We start from the raw sequence: 20,908 nt of genomic DNA, 5'->3' as shown, positions 1-20,908 counted from the left end.
GATTGAACAGCAGAAGCAGATATAATAATCCAACAGTCTTCTATGAAGCCATACATTAAAGAGATTTACAAACATAAGACAATGCCACTTATATCACTAAATTTTTATTTTTTGTTTTGGAAAATAGTTTTTTCATTTATGTTGATATATTTCTTATTTTTAAGTGAATTAATATTTTGTACAATTTTTCAGTTTTCATTTCAGATATGGTAAATATTGATTTATGTAACCCATGTAAGCAAAAGGTCTGCCATCCTTATTTATTTTTAAGAATGTGAATGGGTCCTGAAACCAGAAAGTTGGAGAATCACTGTCTGTAGGCATCCATTATAATGAATTAATTTTTCCTGTGCAGCTAGAATGATACTACATTTGTACCACCCTTGAAAGAATTGAGGAAATAGTCACTCAAATCATTTTCTGTCTTCATGGTTCAGATGAGTAACAGATGGAAGGAGGAGAAAGTAGCCAGAGGGATAGTGTTTCTTCACAGAGAGTGGTTATCTATTCTTAGGAAGCAGTATTGGAGCCGAGTCCTGAATGAAGAGAAGATGTCACTTATGGGAAGATTTGGGGGGAAATGTTGCTTACAGTACAATAGCTAGTGCAGAGGCCCTTGTGGAAACAAGGTTGCCATGTATTTCGTCTGGCAAGGCCTGAATTTGCCAGAGAAGAGTAAATAAGAGAAAGAGTAATATGACATAAGGCCAGAGAGAGGCAGCCAGGGGCCAGATTATGTTGGGCCTAATTGCACTAGGAAGCCAGAAAGAGCTTTGAGCAGGAGGAGGGATATGATCTGATTAGAAAAAGCTCACTTAGGGACTTCCCTGGTGGCACAGTGGTTAAGACTCCGCCTGCCAACGTAGGGGACATGGGTTTGAGCCCTGGTCCGGGAAGATCCCACATGCCGCGGAGCAACTAAGCCCATGTGCCACAACTACTGAGCCAGCGCTCTAGAGCCCGCGAGCCACAACTGCTGAGCCCGCGTGCCACAGCTAATGAAGCCCGTGCGCCTAGAGCCCGTGCTCCGCAACAAGAGAAGCCACCACACTGAGAAGCCTGCGCACAGCAGCAAAGAGTAACCCCTGCTCACTGCAACTTGAGAAAGCCCGCGCACAAGCAACAAAGACTCAATGCAGCAAAAAATAAATAATTAAAATTAATTAATTAATTAATTTTTAAAAAGCTCACTTAGACTGTTGGTATGAAAAGAAATGGTCTGTTGGGGGGCAAAATAGCGGCAGGGCAATGAGTTAGGAGACAACTGCTGATGACCGAGAGTTACTAGCAGTGGAGACAGAATAGGTCAAAATTCGTGTTCTGTTTTGGAGCTAGTACTGGCAAGAGGCTTATTAATTAGATATGGGGAAAGAGAGAAATGCAAAGTGATTCTAGGTTTTGTGGCCTGAGCAGTTAATAAAGGTGGTAAAGACAAGTTGTTAGAGAGCTCCAGGATTCTGATTTGAATGTTTAGTCTTTTCTTTATTCTGAGGTAAGGGTCTTTGGGGTTAATGGTGTCTGGTTATAAATAATTCTCTGTAGAAAAATATCCTGAACTTTTTCTCCCTTTCTTAAAAAGTTTTCCTAATTATGAAAGTTACAGCTGTTGCCATAGAAAACTTGGAAAATACAGAAATATGTGAATAAAGATCAACTAATCTCAGAGATAACAACTGTAACATTTTAGTGTATTTCTTCCAAAACATGTGCACACATATTTCTTATTTATATGTATAATTAGGAATCATAACCTAGTGTTGTATTCTGCTTTGTTTTCAGTGTCTCCATTACTAAAAATACTAGAATGAACATCTTTTTATGTAACACCCTTTGTTTATACATTTAATTATTTCCTGAGGTTAAATCCTAGAAATTCTAAGATCAAAAGGTATGAGCATTTTTAAGGCATTTGACATTTATTAACAATTTTCCTCCCAGAAAAGTTTACCTTTTTGATTTCCATAATGGCAACTTAGGAGAATGTCCATTTCACCACATCCTTAATAACAATTATTCATTATTAATTTTTGTCAGTCTGATAAATAAAGCATTGTATCTCTATTTAAGTTGTATTTTTATTTTTTTTATTTATTTATTTATTTTATTTATTTATTTATTTTGCGCTATGCGGGCCTCTCACTGTTGTGGCCTCTCCCGTTGCGGAGCACAGGCTCCAGACGGGCAGGTTCAGCGGCCACGGCTCACGGGCCTAGCCGCTCCACGGCATATGGGATCTTCCCAGACCGGGGCACGAACCCATGTCCCCTGCATCAGCAGGCGGACTCTCAACCACTGCACCACCAGGGAAGCCCCTAAGTTGTATTTTTAAATTGAACTTTTTTTTTGTGTGTGAACTTTTTAATTTCATTTATTTACTGGCTATTTGAATTGTTTTGTGAATTGCCCGTTCATTATCTTTGCCCATACTAACTTATTTTTCTTACTGATTTGTAATAGCTATTTATACATTGATGTTAGCTCTTCTCCTGTCATATATGTTGCAATTACGGTTTTCCCAGTTTACTGTTTGCCTTTCAATTTTGCTATTGTAGTTTCTGACTTACAGAATATTTTTTTTTAGAAGTATGAATGTATATGTAGTCAATTCTTTCTTGTTTCTTTTGTTTATTATTCCTTCCACTCCATTTATCTTTAGAAAATTTTTCCCCTTCAAAGATCAGATAACAACTATATTTTATTCTAATTTTATACTTTATTAAATAGAGTATAGGCTTTGAATTTTTTCCTTATGATTATGAAATTTTTCTAATGATCAAGATTAGCATATTTTCCTGTCTAGTACCTCTTATTTTACTCTACTATCAAAAGTATTGGTATTTAAAGATTCCAATTGATTCCTCACTTCAGGTTTTACAGATATTTCACCAGAGGAGTTGAGACTTGAATACCATAACTTCTTAACCAGCAATAACTTACAGAGTTATGTAAGTTTGTTTCCTATTCATTTACCTAACCGATTAGCTGTTAATTATTGTCTTCTCTGTAGTGGCTTGCTTGTGTGTTGGCAAAGTGGATGAGGTCTATAATTTTTTTTCAGAACAAGGCTATTTTTATATTCTAAATTAAAATTTAGAATTTCTTTGAAATTGGTTGATTATCTAAAATGGTGATAATATACTTTGACTGTAGTAACTAGGAATGTCATTATTTTTATTACGGGTTATCCAGCAATCAGTCCCAGAAATCATACCTTTCATTATTTGGCAAACATCTATGGAGTATGTCTTAGGTGCAGACACCACAATGAATGCTAGAAAAACAAACTTAAATAAAATGCAGTGTTGTATATAGATTAACATTCTCATATATCAAATATCAAAAAATTGAAAAGCTAGGCTTGAATAAGTTCAGTGCCTAAAGGAAATGACATAAATCATGTATTTTTCTATTGTCTACAGTCAATATCATGTGTTTCAACTAGTGCACATGTTTGTCTCTGTACTGCCAGGTACTTGTGATTTTAACTAGGTGATACAAGGAGTTGGAGAACAGGGAAGGGGGTCTACAGCTGGAGTATCTTTAGCAAGTAGGGGTAGGTCAATGCAAATTTTACAAGTTATGTGTTGTAAAAATGTTTTATAAATTTATTGTGACTTTGGAAATACAAACATGAAGTTGTTGGAGAGATTATCTTAAACACTCAATATTGACTCATCATTTTTCTGTCTTCTCTCCAGCTACATTCCATCCAACAGTTAATAAATCAGTGGAGGAACAGGGTAAATGAACTGAAAAGTCTAAATACATCAACTACAATAGCTTTGGTGAGTATTGGAGAATTTTCTACAGGGAAACGTCTTATCTATTGCTTTTTTGCAGAATTTCACTTTGGATTTGGAAAGCAAAGCTAAAATTCTCTGTCAAGAATTGTGATACACACATTCTCAAGAACTATATTATCATTTAGAGTCACGGTCCTGGAATTGTTTTGTCTCTGTTCCTTAGTCAGAAAAGCACAGATAATTATGCTTTTCTAAAACTATTTTTAGAATAAGGTGTTTAACTTTGGTGGTACTAGTTTTAAACATTGGAAAACATTACATAAATTCAAGTATGCCAGGTTATCAGCATTTAAAAAGAAATTGCTTTGAAAAATATGAATGCATATTTAGACTAATGTATACTTTTGTGACTGAAGGACCATATGTTCCTTGTCTTATACAGAAATGCCTTTAGGAGATACATGCCCACTTGTCCCCAAAGATACATGATCCTGCTGCAGCATATTCATTATCTCTGTCAATAGTTTATTTTGCTACCCCCATAAGAAGTTCTTAAGAATATTATTTTTAAATAAGATATTTACATTTAGAATTTGGTATTTCCAGTCTACGAGGTGGTTTTTCTTTGTACTTTCTGAAAAAGGCTATGAGAGTAGTAGCTGTCTAAAGTTAGTGAATGACTGTTTGAAAGTCCCGACTCCTTTCTTTTTTTTTTTTAATTTATTTATTTATTTTTGGTTGTGTTGGGTCTTCTTTGCTGCGTGTGGGCTTTCTCTAGTTGTGGCGACAGGGGGCTACTCTTCGTTGCAGTGCGCGGACGTCTCATTGCGGTGGCTTCTCTTGTTGTGGAGCACGGGCTCTAGGCACATGGGCTTTAGTAGTTGTGGCGCGCGGGCTCAGTAGTTGTGGCTCACGGGCTCTAGAGCGCAGGCTTAGTAGTTGTGGCACACAGGCTTAGTTGCTCTGCGGCATGTGGGATCTTCCCGGACCAGCGGTCAAACCCATGTCCCCTGCATTGGCAGGCGGATTCTCAGCCACTGCACCACCAGAGAAGTCCCCCTACTTTTTTTCTAAATATGTGCTTCTAAATGACTAGACTCTTTTTTGGGGGGGCATTGCATTTTATTTTTGTTTAATTAATTTTTATTGGAGTATAGTTGCTTTACAATGTTATGTTAGTTTCTACTGTACAGCAAAATGAATCAGCTGTACATATACATCTATCCCCTCTTTTTTGGATTTCCTTACCATTTAGGTCACCACAGTGCATTAAGTAGAGTTTTCTGTGCTATACAGTATGTTCTCATTAGTTGTCTATTTTATGCATGGTGTCAATAGTGTATATGCGTCAACCCCAATGTCCCAATTCCTCACACCCCCCACAAATGACTAGACTCTTGTGCAAGCTAATTTCTTCTACCTTTCAGTTGTTGTAATGCCATTTGAATTCAGTAGGACTCCTCGGAAGTATTTTTTCTCTAGATGAGAGATGGCCCGCCATCACCATTGCTGATGTAGAAGGGATAACTGAGTCCAGAGAACTACAGAGCTTCCTTTAAGGTTGGAAGTTCCATGTCCTTTGCCACCTTCCTAGGGGCCCTTCTGTAGGTGAGAATCTTGGACAGCCTACCTACAACTGGCTTACCACGTGTCAATTCTTCATGCCAAGTGATTGGTTTTTTTTAAATATTTATTTATTTATTTTATTTTTGGCTGTGTCGGGTCTTAGTTGCGGTTAGCGGGATCTTCATCGCGGCATGCAGGATCCTCCACTGCGGCACCCAGGCTCATCATTGCGCAGGCTCCTCATTGCAAGGCGCAGGCTTCTCTCTAGTTGTTGCCCGCGTGCTCAGTAGTTGTGGCGTGCAGGGTTAGCTGCCTCGCGGCATGTGGGATCTTAGTTCCCCAACCAGGGATCAAACCCACGTCCCCTGCATTGGAAGGCGATTCTTAACCACTGGACCACCAGGGAAGTCCCTGCCAAGTGGTTTATTCTTTATTCCTTTAATCTATTATATGGATATAATTTGTTTATCCACATACCTGTTAATGACTGAGGGAGAGAAGCTAGACGAAAAAAAGAAAAAGTACATACTATATGATTCCATTTATATGACACTCTAGAAAAGACAAACCTCATCTCTAGTAATAGAAAGTCGGTGAATGGTTCCCTGGGGCCAGAGCTTGGGAGAGTGTTGACTGGAAAGGGACACAAGTGAACTTTTATGGGTGATGGAAATATTCTAAATCTTGATTGTAGTTGTGGTTATAAGTTTGTCAAAACTCATCAAAATATAGATAGATTGTTTTAATGGACGCATTTTATTTTATGTAAACTGTACCTCAGTAAAGTTGATTTTGTTTTTAAAGAAAAAATGCCAATAGGGTTTTAAAATGAGAGAAATCTTATGTGCTTAGGTTGATGAGGGAAGACTTCTTAGAGGTAAGGATTAAGTGAACAGTTCCTTGAAAAGGAGATTAAGATTTCAGTAAGCAGAGACGAAAGACATTTCTAGAGCAGAAAATAGCAAGAGCATAAAATATTTTCAGGGAAAAGGAAATGTTTAATAGATTTTAGTGGTAAGCTTTTAAAAATGTAATTGCGAATTAACTTCAGTTCAAGCATTTGAGTAAGTAGACTGAGTAGCCTCTAAAGGTCCTTTACCTAATATCTAGGTTTTTTGATAAATGCAGATCAACCAGTAGAAACTAAAATCTAGAATTAAAAAGTATTTTCCTGATTTTAATATGTGTTCATTGAAGAAATTTAGAAAGTGTTTTAAAAGCATAAGTAAAATTAAAATCATTCATAATTCATCAGCCGCACAATCACTTCGAACTCATTGAGGCTGGCCCATTTTTTTCTATGAACATTCACTTGTAGGCATTTTTCTATATTAAACAAAATGAAGACGTTTTAAAAATTGATTTTAAAAATTCATTTTAAAAATTCATTTTAAAAATTGAATTTGGCTATAAAGTGTATAGAAAAGGTACTTGAGAATTACTCACTTGCCTACCTTTTTTTTAATAGCTCTCTGATATAAAGGGTGGAGTAAATCAAGCAGCACCTGCATTTGGATTTGGCAGTAGGCCATCAGTAACGTTTGGGTCACCAGGTAAGTGACAAAGTAATGAAGGACTTCACTGATTCAAAAAAATAGGATTTTATAGGTTTCAAATATAAAGCCTGAAGTTCTGTTTAGTGCCATTTTAAGTCACTCTTGCAAACTCTACCACCTTCCATAATAGAGCTTCAAAGAATTTGGCTCATCAAGCATTTGCGAAATGGGATTCAGAATGGGCATGGTCTTTGAAAGACCCTATGGCTCAGGCTTTAGAAGTATATTTTAGGAATGGTTTTTCAAGACTTCCATAGGAATACATAGTTAGGGTAGCAGCAGCTTTGAGGACTTTGTTGTCCCTGTATATAACAGCATAGTATTGTCCTCAAATGACAGTTCCGATGAGATGAGGGGACAGGTGAAGTGAAGGTTTACTCCCTAATCCCTGAGGTTTCTCAAGAGCTGCCTCCTTGAGTGTAAATTATGGTGCAAATGAGATCAATGTAGCAGAAAGACAGGACAACAGGGTTTAGTGGGTTTGTCCTAGTTTCTCATTTTCACTTTTCTCTTCTTCCTTCCAATAAGTTAATTATCGTCTAAATATGGCAGAAATAAGAAAAAAAAGGGCGGGTGGGGAGTAGTAATATAGCTACATTTTCTGATTAATAGCTTCTTTTTTTCTTTTTCTGGTTTTTGTAGGTTTTCCAGTGAATAACAACAGCAGCATTAGTGCTCAGAATTTTAGTTTTAAACCAAGCTCTGGATTTGCTACTGCCCCTTCTGGAAGCCCTTCTGTGTTTGGGAGTACTCCAGCATTTGGAGCTGTACCCTCCGCCAGTTCTGCCATCACTGCTTCTACTCCAGCTTTTGGACTTGGGAAACCCCAGATCACATCTGCTGCTTCATTTTCATTTAAAAGCCCTGCAGCTTCTGGTTTTGGATCATCCGGATTTTCAGGATTTCCAGCTTCTACGGCAGCAGGACCTGTTGGAGCTCCAGAGGCCCCAGCCTTTGGAAGCGGCAGTTCTTCAGCTGGTTTTGGTAGTCCAGGCTCACAGTCTCACACTGCTTTTTCCAAGTCATCCAGTGACACCTTTGGAAACAGCAGCATATCCACCTCTCTCTCATTCTCAAATGGCAGCACCACAACAGATAATGTATTATTCACACCCAGGGATCAACTAACAGCAGAAGAACAGGAACAATTTCAATCCAAGAAATTTACTCTGGGAAAAATTCCATTAAAGCCACCTCCTGTGGAACTTCTAAATATTTAAACGAGTAATTTTAAATACAGAAAAGAACAGCTTTTAAAATTGTTTTGAGTGGTTCATATGAAAGGGCAGATATATATATATATACATACATATATATTATATATATACATATATATTTATAAGAAGTATAAACTTTCAATAATAGGAGTTTTTATATTTAGCATTTTCTTGAGTGTAACTATTTAAGTAAAACAACAAAAACTCAGCAACGGATTTTTTTTTTTTTTTTTTTGCTATAATTATGAATGGAACTGAAAAAACTGTCAGGGTGCAGTGAATAAAGTACTTTTCTTATTCTACATCACTTTACTCTCTTACCATTTAAAATTTTACATTTAAACATTTTTTTTAAAAGGAAGGAGATAATTTCTAGAACCAGCAGAGAAAAAATGCTTAAATGTTTAGCCTACTTACCAAATAAACATCAGTAGCATGACTTTAAACTTCATGTTAAAGAAGATTCTCTTAAAGAGAGAAATAACAATTTTTAAAGGGTGAAAACTTTTTAAGACCTAAGAAGCATTTTCCCCTCATATTTTTTCCTCCTCAGTTTTGGCTCTCTCATGGACCATTTGAGTTTTCTTCAACAATTCTGGGCTAATTTTTATCTTGGCCTAATTTTTATGTAATTCTATTTTTTCCTCACATTATCCCATCAAGTGGATGGATTGTAAGAAGAGTAGAAATTATGATCTCCTGTGAATAAATAGTATATAAATATCCTTTGTAGTTGCATAAAACATTTCTGGAAGAATATTTAAGAAACTTGCTAACAATGATTACCTCTGGGAAAAGAATTGGTGTCTGAGTTAGGAGAAATACTTTATATACCATTTTGAACTGTTTGAATATTTTACCATGTACATGCATTACTTTGTTTTTTTAATTGAAAGAAAATCAGGAAAATTAAAAAAGGACTAGGAAGCTTTTTTCAACTATAAACAGCAACATTATTGGCAAGTTTAATGATACTTATGATCAAGCTAGTTTTTCTAGCTGCATTTTTGAAAAGCATTTTTTTTTAATATAAATTTATTTACTTATTTATTTATTTGTTTTTGGCTGTGTTGGGTCTTCGTTGCGGTACACGGGCTTCTCATTGCCGTGGCTTCTCTTGTTGCAGAGCACGGGATCTAGGCGTGCAGGCTTCAGTAGCTGTGGCATGGGGGCTCAGTAGTTGTGGCTTGTGGGCTCTAGAGCTCAGGCTCAGTAGTTGTGGCACACGGGCTGAGTTGCTCCGCGGCATGCGGGATCCTCCTAGACCAGGGCTCGAACCTGTGTCCCTTGCATTGGCAGGCAGATTCTTAACCACTGTGCCACCAGGGAAGCCCGAAAAGCATTTTTTTTAAACTAACGAATAACTCTTTATTCAAGATGCATCTTCTCTAGAATTTTTTTTTAAGTAACAGAGAAGGGACTTATAACTGGAAAAAAGTTTTTGAACAAATCTAGGCTGCTTTCTTCCGCCTCCATTTACATTATTATGGTATGCTCTTATTCCTTTGTGGTATATTTCTTAAAACACTTTTTTATAAAATATGTTTATTATAATAAATTTGGAAATTTCCAACAAGGAAATTAAAATTTTCAGTAATCTTCTCCCTGCTTCCCCCAAATAGTTTATGTAGAGCAGTGAGGATTCACCAGCTGTTTCTAGAGTTTCTATTAGAATTCTCAGACATGTTTGGATCTTCCTGTGTCCTCAGATTGAGGGAGTAATATCTTGTATATCTTACATATGGTTGATCCAAATACCCAGAGACCTGTCATGAGTAGAAGCATATGTGTCAGAGTTCTGTATTCCTTTCTCAAGCCTCAAAAATTACACAGCTAGCACTGTGAGAACAGTTTCCTGACACAGATCTGGCATTGAAGTCATTTTTTTAAGTGAAAGTAAAAACTATTAAAAGATATGCACTCCACGTGATTTTAGCATATATGCAAAGGGTTTAATCCTCATGGGATCCAGTTTCTCTGTTACACTTTTTGAAGAACTGTATGACTCAACAGTTGTGGAACCCCAGCATTTAGAATAAAATCTACTCAAGGGGGTGTATGTTTGAAACCATCCTTGGTATAGAAGTGATAAATAGACCCTAAGTTCCTGCTTTGGTCGTAAGCTCTAAAGACTTTCCAATGTTTTTTTCAACACAGTTGACTCCTAGAGTTGTCCTACCCTGATGGAATGAACCCTGTGCTACCATTAGGTTGGTTACAGGCTTACCAGGCTCCCTTGGGTCCCAATTGAACTTCCCAATGTCCTGGAAGCTCTGAGGATGCAGATTAAGGGCCCAGTGTTTCTAAATCTGCCTGACTGTAAGGATCACCTGGGGTACTGATTAAATAATATATCCATTGGGCTAGGCTTGGGAATGTGTTTTTTTTTTACCAAGTGACCCATGAGATCCTTCAGGCAAGTTTGGGAAACTAGCCTATCCAACTACATTTAGGCTACTTAGTAATATGCAATTTGGGAGTTGTAATTGTTGGAAGTCTATTTTCTGTGCTTTCACACACACACACACACACACACACACACACACACACACAAATGAGATCCAAAGTTGTCAGATAGTGCACTTGTCAAAAAGTACAAATAGGTGCTATGAGTTCCTTAAAAGTGTGAGAAACTGAAGCAAAGAAGTCCACAAAGTAGAAGTCAGCAGTATGCATGCATACTGGTATCAGGAGTCCAAGGAGGCCAGGAACTCCTAGACAGGCCCTAAGGGGCAGCAGGGCTTCAGAAAATCAGAAACAGGTAACACTGAGGTGGTGGCCAGGCATAAAGGTAGATTGAGTTTCAAGACCCTAAGAGAGTGGAAGGGAAAAGGCAACCGCAAGGCACGAGAGCAAGTGCCACCATCTGGATTTTTTTTTTTTTTGTCACCGTCTGGATTTATTCAGTGAGGCAAGAACCGATTCTAGCAGAGCTGGTCGAACTGAAAGTAGACCCAAAATAAGCATAAACAGCCTCCCTTCACAGCTTCTACAACAGCTGTCCCTTTTACCTCGGACTCAGAGCAAGGGACAGAATCGTATATAAGGTTTTATTACAAGTAAACTGATTTAACTAGGTTGATTATCTGATCACAGATTAGAAGGGGAGAAGTGTAACAGCTGAGAGCTGACTAGAAGGAGAGAGAGAAGCTGATATTAAAACTATTTAAAAGGCATAACATGATTTAGCTACATAGTATTGTTCATAAGAGTAAAATAATTCAATCCAGTGTCCAACAACAGGAAATTGGTTAATGTGGTAGGTTCACATATTGGAATACTAAACAGCCTTTCTAAATGACCTAGAAGAATAGGGAATAAACTTGGAAAGTTTTCACTCTGTAGTCAATGGGCAAAACCTGTTATAAAACAGCATGTACAATGTGGTCCAGTTTTGGGGGAAAGTATATATTCATGGGAGGAAAAAGCCTAAAATTAATAATAGCTCAGATTTGTTTGGTTTTTTATTGTGGTTAAAAAAAAACATTAAATTTACCATCTTAAGCATTTTTAAGTTCAGCGGCATTAAGCTACGTTCACATCGTTGTACAACAGATCTCTGGAACTATTTCATCTTGCCAACCTGAAACTGTTTACCCACTAAACATTCATTCTCCCTCCCTCCTTTCTCCAGGACTTGGCAATCACATTTCTACTTTCTGTTTCTATGATTTGACTACTTTAGATACCTCATATGAGTAGACTCATACAGTAATTGTCCTTTTATGCTGGCTTATTTCACTTAGCATAACGTCCTTGAGGCTCATCCTTGTAGACTGTGATCGAATTTTCTTCTTTTTTTAAGTTTGCATAATATTCCATTGTATGTATTGTATGAACCACATTTCGATTATCCATTCAGCTGTTAACGGAATTTGGGTTGCTTCTACCTCTTGGCTACTGTAAATAATGTTTTAATGAGCATCTCTTAAAGATCCTGCTTTGAATTCTTTTGGATATATACCCAGAAATGGGTTTGCTGGATCATATGGCAGCTCTGTGTTTAGTTTTTTGAGAAACCTTTACACTGCCCTTCGTAGGAGTTACACCATTTTACATTCCCAGCAGCAGCGTTTCAGTTTCTCCACATCCACCCCAACACTTGGTTTCTTGTTTTAACAGTGGCCTTCCTAATAGGTGTGAGGTGATATCTCGTGATTTTGATTTGCATTTCTCTTATGATTAGTGCTGTTGAGTATCTTTTCATATGCTTGTTGGCCATTTGTATATCTTCTTTGGAGCACTATCTATCTATTGAACTCCTTTGCCCATCTTTAATAGGGTTATTTGTTTTCTTGTTGAGTTTTAGAAATTCCCTATGTATTCTGAATGTTAACCCTTTATCATATATATGATTTGCAAATATTTTCACTCATTCCACAGATTGCCTTTTCACTCTGTGGATTGTTTCCTTTGACACACATAAGTTTTGAAGTTTGATATAGTCCCATTTGTCTATTGTTGCTTCTATTGTCTGTGTTTTTGGTATCACATTCAAGAAATCATTGCCAAATCCAATGTCCTGAAGCTTTTCTCCTATGTTTTCCTCTAGTGGTTTTATACATTTAGGTCTTTAACCTATTTTAATTTTGGTCCATGGTATAAGGTAAGTGTCCAACTTCATTCGTTTGCATGTAAATATACAGGTTTCCTAGTACCATTTGTTGAAAAGACTATCTTTCCCTATTTTGTAGTTTTGACATCTTTGACAAAAATTATTTGGCTATATAGGCAAGGGTTTATTTCTAGGCTCTAGTCTCTGTTTCATGGGTCTGTATATCTGCCTTTATGCCAGTACCAGAGTGTCTCAGTTGGTGTTGCAGTGTAGCTGGTTTTGGAATAAGGAAATGTGAGGCCTCCAACTTTGATCTTTTTCAAGATTATTTTGGCTATTCAGGGTACCTTGAAATTTCGTATGAGTTTTAGGATTTTTTTTCTACTTCTGCAAAAAAATGACATTGGGTTTTTTATATGAATTGCATTGAATCTTAACATCGGTTTATGTAATATGCACATTTTACCAATATTAAGTCTCCCAAACCATAAGCACAGGATGTCTCCATTTATTTGTGTCTTCTTTGATTTCTTTTAGCAATGTTTTATAGTTTTCAGTGTACAAGTCTTTCACCTCCTTGGTTAAGCTTATTCCTATGTATTTTATCCATTTTGATGCCATAGTAAATGTGATTGTTTTCTTAATTTTCTTTTCACATTAACCATTATTAGAGTGTAGAAATACACCTGATTTTTGTATGTTGATTTTGTGTCCTGCTAGTTTGCTGAAATTACTTATTAATTGTAACAGGGTTCTTTTGTGTGTGTGCATGAAGTCTTTAGGGTTTTCTACATATACGATCATGGAATCTGTGAACAGAGATCATTTTACTTCTTCCTTTCGGAATTGGGTGCCTTTTATTTCTTTTTCTTTTCTAATTGCTCTGGCTAGGACACTCGATACTAAGTTGAATACAAGTGGTGAGAGGGGGCATCTTTACCTTGTTTCTTTTTTTTTTTTTTAATGGACACTTTTAATCCTAATTGCTTTTCTTAAAATTCATTTACTTAATTTTAATTTTTGGCTGCGTTGTGTCTTCATTGCTGCGCACAGGCTTTCTCTAGTTGCGGTGAGCAGGGGCTACTCTTCGTTGCAGTGCGCAGGCTTCTCATTGTGGTGGCTTCTCTTGTTGCGGAGCACAGGCTCTAGGCTTGCAGGCTTCAGTAGTTGTGGCACGTCAGCTCAGTAGTTGTGGCTCGCAGGCTGTAGAGCACAGGCTCAGTAATTGTGGCGCATGGGCTTAGTCGCTCCACTTTGCCTTGTTTCTGACCTTAAAGGAAAAACTCAGTCTTTCGTGGTTGAATATGATGTTAGTTGTGGCCTTTTCATATATGGCTTTTATCATGTTGAGGTAGTTTCCTTCTTTTCCCAGTTTGTTGAGTGTTTTTTTTTTTTTTTTTGCAGTATGCGGGCCTCTCACTGTTGTGGCCTCTCCCGTTGCAGAGCAGAGACTCTGGACGCACAGGCTCAGCGGCCATGGCTCACGGGCACAGCCGCTCCGCGGCATGTGGGATCTTCCTGGACTGGGGCACGAACGCGTGTCCCCTGCATCAGCAGGCGGACTCCCAACCACTGCGCCATCAGGGAAGCCCACTATCTACTCTTTCAATTCTAATTTTAGTTATTTGAATCTTCTAACTCTTTTTCTTAGCTAATCTAGATAAGGGTTTGTCGATTTTGATGATCTTTTTAGAAGACCATGTCTTAGTCTGCTTGGGCTGCCAAAATAAAATATCATAGAACGGATAGCTTAAAAAACAGATCTTTATTTCTCACAGTTTTGGAGCCTGAAAGTCCATGTCAGGGTGCCAGCATAGTCAGGTTCCAGTGAGAACCCTTGTCTTAGCTTGCAGATAGCTGAGGTGGCTAGGGTGCTAAGGTGGCCTTTTGTCATGCATGTGCATGAAGAAATAGATTTCTCTCTCCCTCTTCTTACGAGGGCACTAGTCCCATCATGAGGCTCCCACCCTCATGACCTAATTTAAACCTAATTATCTCTCAAAGGCCCCACCTCCAAATACCATCACTTTGGTGGTCAGGGCTTCAACATATGAATTTAGGTGAGGGGACACAAACATTCAGTTGGTTTTATTGGTTTTATTGATAATACCAACTCTTGGATTTATTGATTTTTTCTATTGTTTTTCTCTTCTTTATTTCATTTACCTCTCCTTTAATCTTTATTGTTTCTTTCCTTCTGCTAAATTTATGTTTAGTTTGTTCTTTTCCTATTTCTTCAACGTATAAAATTAGATTATTGATTTGAGATCTTTCTTCTTTTTAATGCAAGTGTTTATAAAGTTCCCTGTTATCACTGCTTCTGCTGCATCCCGTAAGTTTTGGTATGTTGTATTTTTCATTTGTCTCTAAGTGTTTTCTAAATTCACTTGTGATTTATTCTTTGATCCATTTGTTGTTTAAGAGTATGTTGTTTAATTTCCACATACTTGTGTTTTTTCCTTCTGCTGTGGATTTCTAATTTCATTCCATTGTGGTCAGAGACACCTTGTATGATTTCAGTCTTCTTAAATTTGCTAAGACTTGTTTTGTGACCTAACATATGGACTACCTTGGAGAATGTCCATGTGCACTTGAGAAGAATGTGTATTCTGCTATTGTTGGGTGAAGTGTTCTGTATATGTTTCGTTCAATTATTCTATAGTGTTAAGTCCTCTGTTTTCTTATTGATCTTCTGTTTGGCTGTTCTATCCATAACTGAAAGTGGAATATTGAAGTATCCTACTATTATTGTGTTGCTGTCTTTTTCTCCCTTCAGTTCTGTCAATGTTTGCTTCATATATTAGGGAGTTCTAATGTTAGGTGCATGTATATTATAACTGTTATATCTTCCTGGTGAATTGACCCTGTTATCATCATGCAATGTCCTTCTTTGTCTCATATGATAGTTTTGGTATTAAAGTCTATTTTATCTAAGTATGGCCACCTCTGCTCTCTTTAGGTTCCTGTTTGCATGGAATATTTTTTCCATCCTTTCGCTTTTAGCCTATGTGTGTCTTTAGACCTATAGCATGTCTCTGTAGACAGCATATTAGTTGGTTCTTGTTTTTTATCCATTCAACCAATGTGTCTTTTAATTGGTACATTTAATCGATTTACATATAAATTAATTATAGGCAGGAAAGGACTTATATTGCCATTTTGTTTTCTGTATCTTATAAACTTTTTGTCCCTCTCTCCATCCTGCTGCCTTATTTTGCGTTTTGCTGATTTTTTTGGTACTGACATATTTTGATTCCCTTCTCATTTCCCTTTGTGTATATTCTATAATTTCTCTGTGGTTATCACTGTAATTACATAAAATATTTTAAAGTTTTAATAATATGTTTTAAACTGAAAACAACTTTAATCACATATAAAAACTCTGCTCCTTTACAGTTCTGCCTCACCCACTTTATGTTATTGAGACATAAATTATCTCTTGTAACATTGCATATTTATTAACATAAATTTATAATTACTTTTTATGCTTGCTTTTGTTTTCTTAAATCTGTACCAGATTTAAAAGTGATTTATGCACTTACCTTACAATACTACATAATTCTAAATTTATCTATATGTTTACCTTTACCAAGGAGTTTTATATTTTTGTATGGTTTTTGTTGCTCTTTATCATCCTTCTGCTTTAACTTGAAGGACTCCCTTCAGTATTTCCTTTTTTTCTTCCTAGCCAGTTTGTTTTCTGTTGACACCACAATGCTCAGGTCTCGACCGTGTACTTCGGTGGTGGTCACAACCGTTACTTCCATTGCTGCTGCTTGGTCTTCAGGTTCTCCTCACGCTTGTTGAGCTGGCAGTGCATAGTACATATTTTCCTGGGCTGCAGTTCCAGGGGTTTGTACTTCTTGCCCTTGTAGAATTTCCTGAGGTTCTCTTTCTGAGTCTGGTTAATGGCAGTGAGAACACAGGCAATAGATTTTCAAACAACTCGAATCTTATAGAGTTTGGAAGCTGCACTGCCTGTCACTTTGGAGACATGCAGCTGGGACAGCTCCACTTTCACGTCATCCATCTGTTTCAGCAGCTCCTCCTTCTTCTAGCCTGAAAGTCTCAAGACTTAATGTTGGCCATGGCTGCACAAGGATGCTTTAAAGTATGAAACAGATGAATGAAGACATCTTCTTTACCCAAAACATTAGTTTATGTTAAAAATTATTGCAGGGCTTCCCTGGTGGCGCAGTGGTTGAGAGTCCGCCTGCTGATGCAGGGGACACGGGTTCATGCCCCGGTCCGGGAAGATCCCACATGCCGCAAAGCGGCTGGGCCCGTGAGCCATGGCCGCTGAGCCTGCGCGTCCAGAGCCTGTGCTCCGCAACAGGAGAGGCCACAATAGTGAGAGGCCCACGTACCGCAAAAAAAAAAAAAATTATTGCAGAAGAAGAAACTCAATGGGGTCTGACTTCAATAATACTCATCAAAGGTAAATTAATATAACAAAATACCACTTCATGCCCATCAAATGGGCAAAAATCAAAGTCTTACAATAACAGTGTTAATGAAGATGTAACATTGTGGAGACTCTGGTGAGCTGCTGATAGGAGTGTGGATTGGTGCAAGCACTCCAGAGAGCCATTTGGCAATATCTAGTAACTTTGAAGATGATCATCCTCTGCAACCTAGAAGTTTTACTCCTCTGCAAGGCCCTTGCTCCTCAAAGCGTGGTCCTAGGACCAGCAACATCAACACCATCTGGAAACTATGCAGAATCTCAGGCCCCATCCCAAACCTACCAAATCAGAGTCTGCATTTTAACAAGACTCACCAGATGATTATATGCACATGAATATATGAGAAACTACTGCATGTGGGAAAAGGAGACATGTATAAAACTTTAAATAGAATTGCTTGTAGTAGCAAAACATTGGAAAAAACCAGAAGTCCATGCCCATGATAACAGATACACTTTGGTATAATAGGATACATCTGTACAACAACTTGAGTTACATGTATAAACAGCCAAGAAAGCACAGGTGCAGAATGATTTGTCTAATATACCACTGAAAGTACAAAGTACAAAACAATATTATATATTGCTTATGAATTTATAAACATAGTAAAGGAATAACAGCATGAGAATAATAAGCACCAAATTCAGAATAGAGCTTGTTCAGGGTGGGGAAAAAAAAGAATGAGATTTAGGAGGCATATACAGGGGGCTTTATATCTGTGACTTTTTAAAAATTTAAACGTAATATGACAATAGTAAAATTTTATAGAGTGGGTGATGAGTACATAATTATTCATTATATTTTTTCTGTACTTTTCCATGTACTTGAAATAAGTTTACAAATTTTTAAAGGTTTAATTTAGAAAAACAAAAAAAGGAATGCCTTCTTTCCCACCCTCAATTTTGTATTATCGAGTAGCTTTTAGATTTCTGAAGTGATCACTATGAATCAACTAGTTTGTCAAATTGTTTCCAAGTCTTGAATTAAATATTCCACTCTGAAGATTCCATTCATTCAAGTACTGAAGTACAAGGAGTAAAACTACTCTAAAGAACAACTGACTGTGGATGTAGACCATGTTATTTTTGCTGCTAATGAAATGTTAAAGGTACACATTCAAATATTTGTGGAGCAAAATGGAAACTACATTTGATTCACTTATTTGGGTAAGAATATGTGTTTGTCTCTCTACTTACACCAGACCAGGAAGATAATCTAGAATCAATATGATAACCTTGAGGCTCTTTTCTCAACCATATGTTATCAACCAACTGGAAGTCTAGTCTTATTTCCTTGGTCATTTATAACGTAAACAGCATTTAGTCCTGTCAGCATTGAAGTGGAGAAATAGAGGAATTCTCTGCCACTGATATTTTTTTATCACAATGGTTGTCAAGCTTTTCCATTTGGAAACCTTCTACTGACTCTATATGATTCACATCTCCCCTATACCAAGAAAAAAAATTCAAAAGAGGACATGACTTTACTGGAATTATCTATTAATTTAGAAGCTATTCAACTGAGGGACATTTACATAATTCAGTAGAGAAAACATACAGTTCTGTGTAAGAAAAAGTTTGCCTGATTTATAGGAATTGTTGATCATCCATATTAAGGACCCGCCAAATGCAAATGTTACACTAAGGATTCAGTCCTAAGACCTATTGAGGTTTGGAAACAGGCTCTGAAGGATTATGGGAAGTTCTAAACAAAGTGTCAAGTCTATCAAGGAGCTCATCATCAAAGATGAAGATGAAGGAGAATAGAATCAAATTCAAACGGTAACATATATACAAAAGCACTGCAGTGAGTATATCAAAATGCTACAGGGTAAGGTTAATGGAGTCACGAGGAGCCATGAGCCTGTGGTAACTTCCCAGAGGAAATGAATTTTAATAGTTTTGAGAGGGAAGTGAAATCATAATGGGAAGGAGAAATAGCTCAAAGGGCCAGAAGTGAGCTTCTAAAGCGAGATAAGCGGAGCCTGGGAAGACTATATTCACTTTATGATATAGAGTTTGAAAAGATTATCTCTTTAGATGATCTAAATGTGAGCTTGGGCAGGTTAACTTTTCTAATCCTCTTATCTGTAGAATAGGTAATATTCAACACCCAGAGATTGTGTGATCAGTAATGAGTGTAACATCCTTAGGAGAGAAATTATGTTCAATAATTCCATTATTCACTAAAATTATGCTTGTTCACTATAGAGAATTCAGACCACATAGAAATACATAAAGTGAAAATTATACTCCACGTTCCCAATAACATGGTCTTTAACATTTTTGTGTGCATTTCTTCCATTTTTATTCCTTATACACATTCTGATAGGTATTATCATTATCGATGCTATCATACTATTTTGCATCTTGTCACTGAACAGAACGTCTTGAAGAACCTTCCATGTCAGTACATATAGATTTACCTTACTGTTTTTTGTTTTTTTAGATAAGTAGATCTATTAATATAGGATGCTTATGAAGGATAGAAGCAGGCAAGCAAGAGAGCTCTGCCCCGAGAACTAAGTGGGCTACATTTTTATAATCAAAGGAAAAGTGGGGAGGGAGAAAAGACCACCTTCTTCCTCTTCCTTTGTAAAATTATTGCAGGAAACTTGGGCACAAGAGGTTGGTCATGTCCCAGGTGAGTCCCTGGGTTGGGCCATCAATTCTTTCCTTCGCACAGGAAAGAATTCAAGAGTGAGCCATAATAAACTGAAAGCAGAGATACACATTCCATGGGCAGAATGCGGTCTGTCCCAAAAGGCGAGAGTGGCCCCAGCAGAAACATGCTCCACATACAGGGGGCGGGCCATCTCAAAAGGCGAGAGCGGCTGACCTCACTGTTTTCAAAGTCCACAGAGTATTCCACTGTGTGTCCATTGCTTAATTTACTTAACCAGGCCCCTATTTATGGGCCAACAGTCCTTCACTAGGACATTCTAGAACATATATCTTTGCATTGTGGTAATGTTTTGTAAGAAGCAAAAGTGCTGAGTTGAAAATTTTTCATTTTAATAGAGTTTGTTAAATTGTTCTTTGAAAAGTCTTATTGATTTATCCCTCTCCGCTTTCCTCCCCACCATGTAGGTGCTGAAGACATAAGACATAACCTATTCGCATTTCAAAGGATAATAGATGATGAATTTTTTGTCATTGAAAATATACAGCAGTAATAGCCATGAAGACTGGGAGACTGACCAGCAGCGTTGCCATAAGTCCCTTCCAGTGAGCCCCTGGACCAGTCCTGTATGGACATTGCCTCAGGTCTTATGTGCTTTTTTTCATCAAAACCAGAGATCCGTATATATATATAATACATCCATATGCATACATAATCAGATACATTGTTGCTATTATTATTTTGAGCAGACTGATATTTGTTAGATCAATTAACAGTAAGAAAAATAAAACTTTTCTTTTACCTTCAAAAAACAAAAAGAACAATCGAGAGACCCAGAGAGACAGGATTCCCAACTGCTCTGAAGATGCCAACTGCCCTGCAGACCAGTTTTTGTGCTTGACCAAACAGCGGAATCTCATCAAAACAGAAAGGAAAAAAAAATTTCTTGGCAGAAAGTACTGCGGCGGGCCGTTTCCGACCAGCAGAATAACGAGCCGCCACACGCAAGATTCTTCTCGTATCACACTTTATTGGAGCACAGCTTGGTTGAAGAAAGATGGAAGGAAGACCCCGCAATCCTATAGCAGTCTGCTTATATAGGGATTAAGAACATGTGTCGCTCTGTGATTGGCTTTCGCCGATGGTGCGATTTGTGAGCCAGCATCGGATAGGTCGCTACTTT

At 37.4% G+C, this 20,908-nt stretch overlaps 1 protein-coding gene and 1 long non-coding RNA gene across 3 annotated transcripts in view; one reads left to right on the top strand and one right to left on the bottom strand.

Moving 5' to 3' along the window:
* Nucleotides 1-15,571, top strand: part of NUP42 (nucleoporin 42) — a 27,881-nt gene extending 12,310 nt beyond the window's left edge. For both annotated transcript variants that reach the window (XM_004330737.4, XM_033862966.2), the window contains 4 exons: nucleotides 2,869-2,945; nucleotides 3,699-3,785; nucleotides 6,778-6,862; nucleotides 7,508-15,571. In XM_004330737.4, coding sequence (XP_004330785.1) covers nucleotides 2,869-2,945; nucleotides 3,699-3,785; nucleotides 6,778-6,862; nucleotides 7,508-8,085 — 827 coding nt within the window. In that variant the 3' untranslated portion in view covers nucleotides 8,086-15,571. The remainder of the gene's footprint in view (nucleotides 1-2,868; nucleotides 2,946-3,698; nucleotides 3,786-6,777; nucleotides 6,863-7,507) is intronic.
* The window catches only part of LOC141279526 (uncharacterized), a 24,793-nt gene extending 3,885 nt beyond the window's left edge, over nucleotides 1-20,908 (bottom strand). The window contains exon 1 of the long non-coding RNA XR_012333915.1: nucleotides 20,528-20,908. This is a non-coding gene — a long non-coding RNA (uncharacterized lncRNA). The remainder of the gene's footprint in view (nucleotides 1-20,527) is intronic.

The sequence above is a fragment of the Tursiops truncatus genome, chromosome 9, assembly GCF_011762595.2.
Source record: "Tursiops truncatus isolate mTurTru1 chromosome 9, mTurTru1.mat.Y, whole genome shotgun sequence".
NCBI classification, from domain to species: domain Eukaryota; kingdom Metazoa; phylum Chordata; class Mammalia; order Artiodactyla; family Delphinidae; genus Tursiops; species Tursiops truncatus.
Note: the sequence above shows the minus strand (reverse complement) of the source record. Positions and strands in the feature narration are given on the sequence as shown.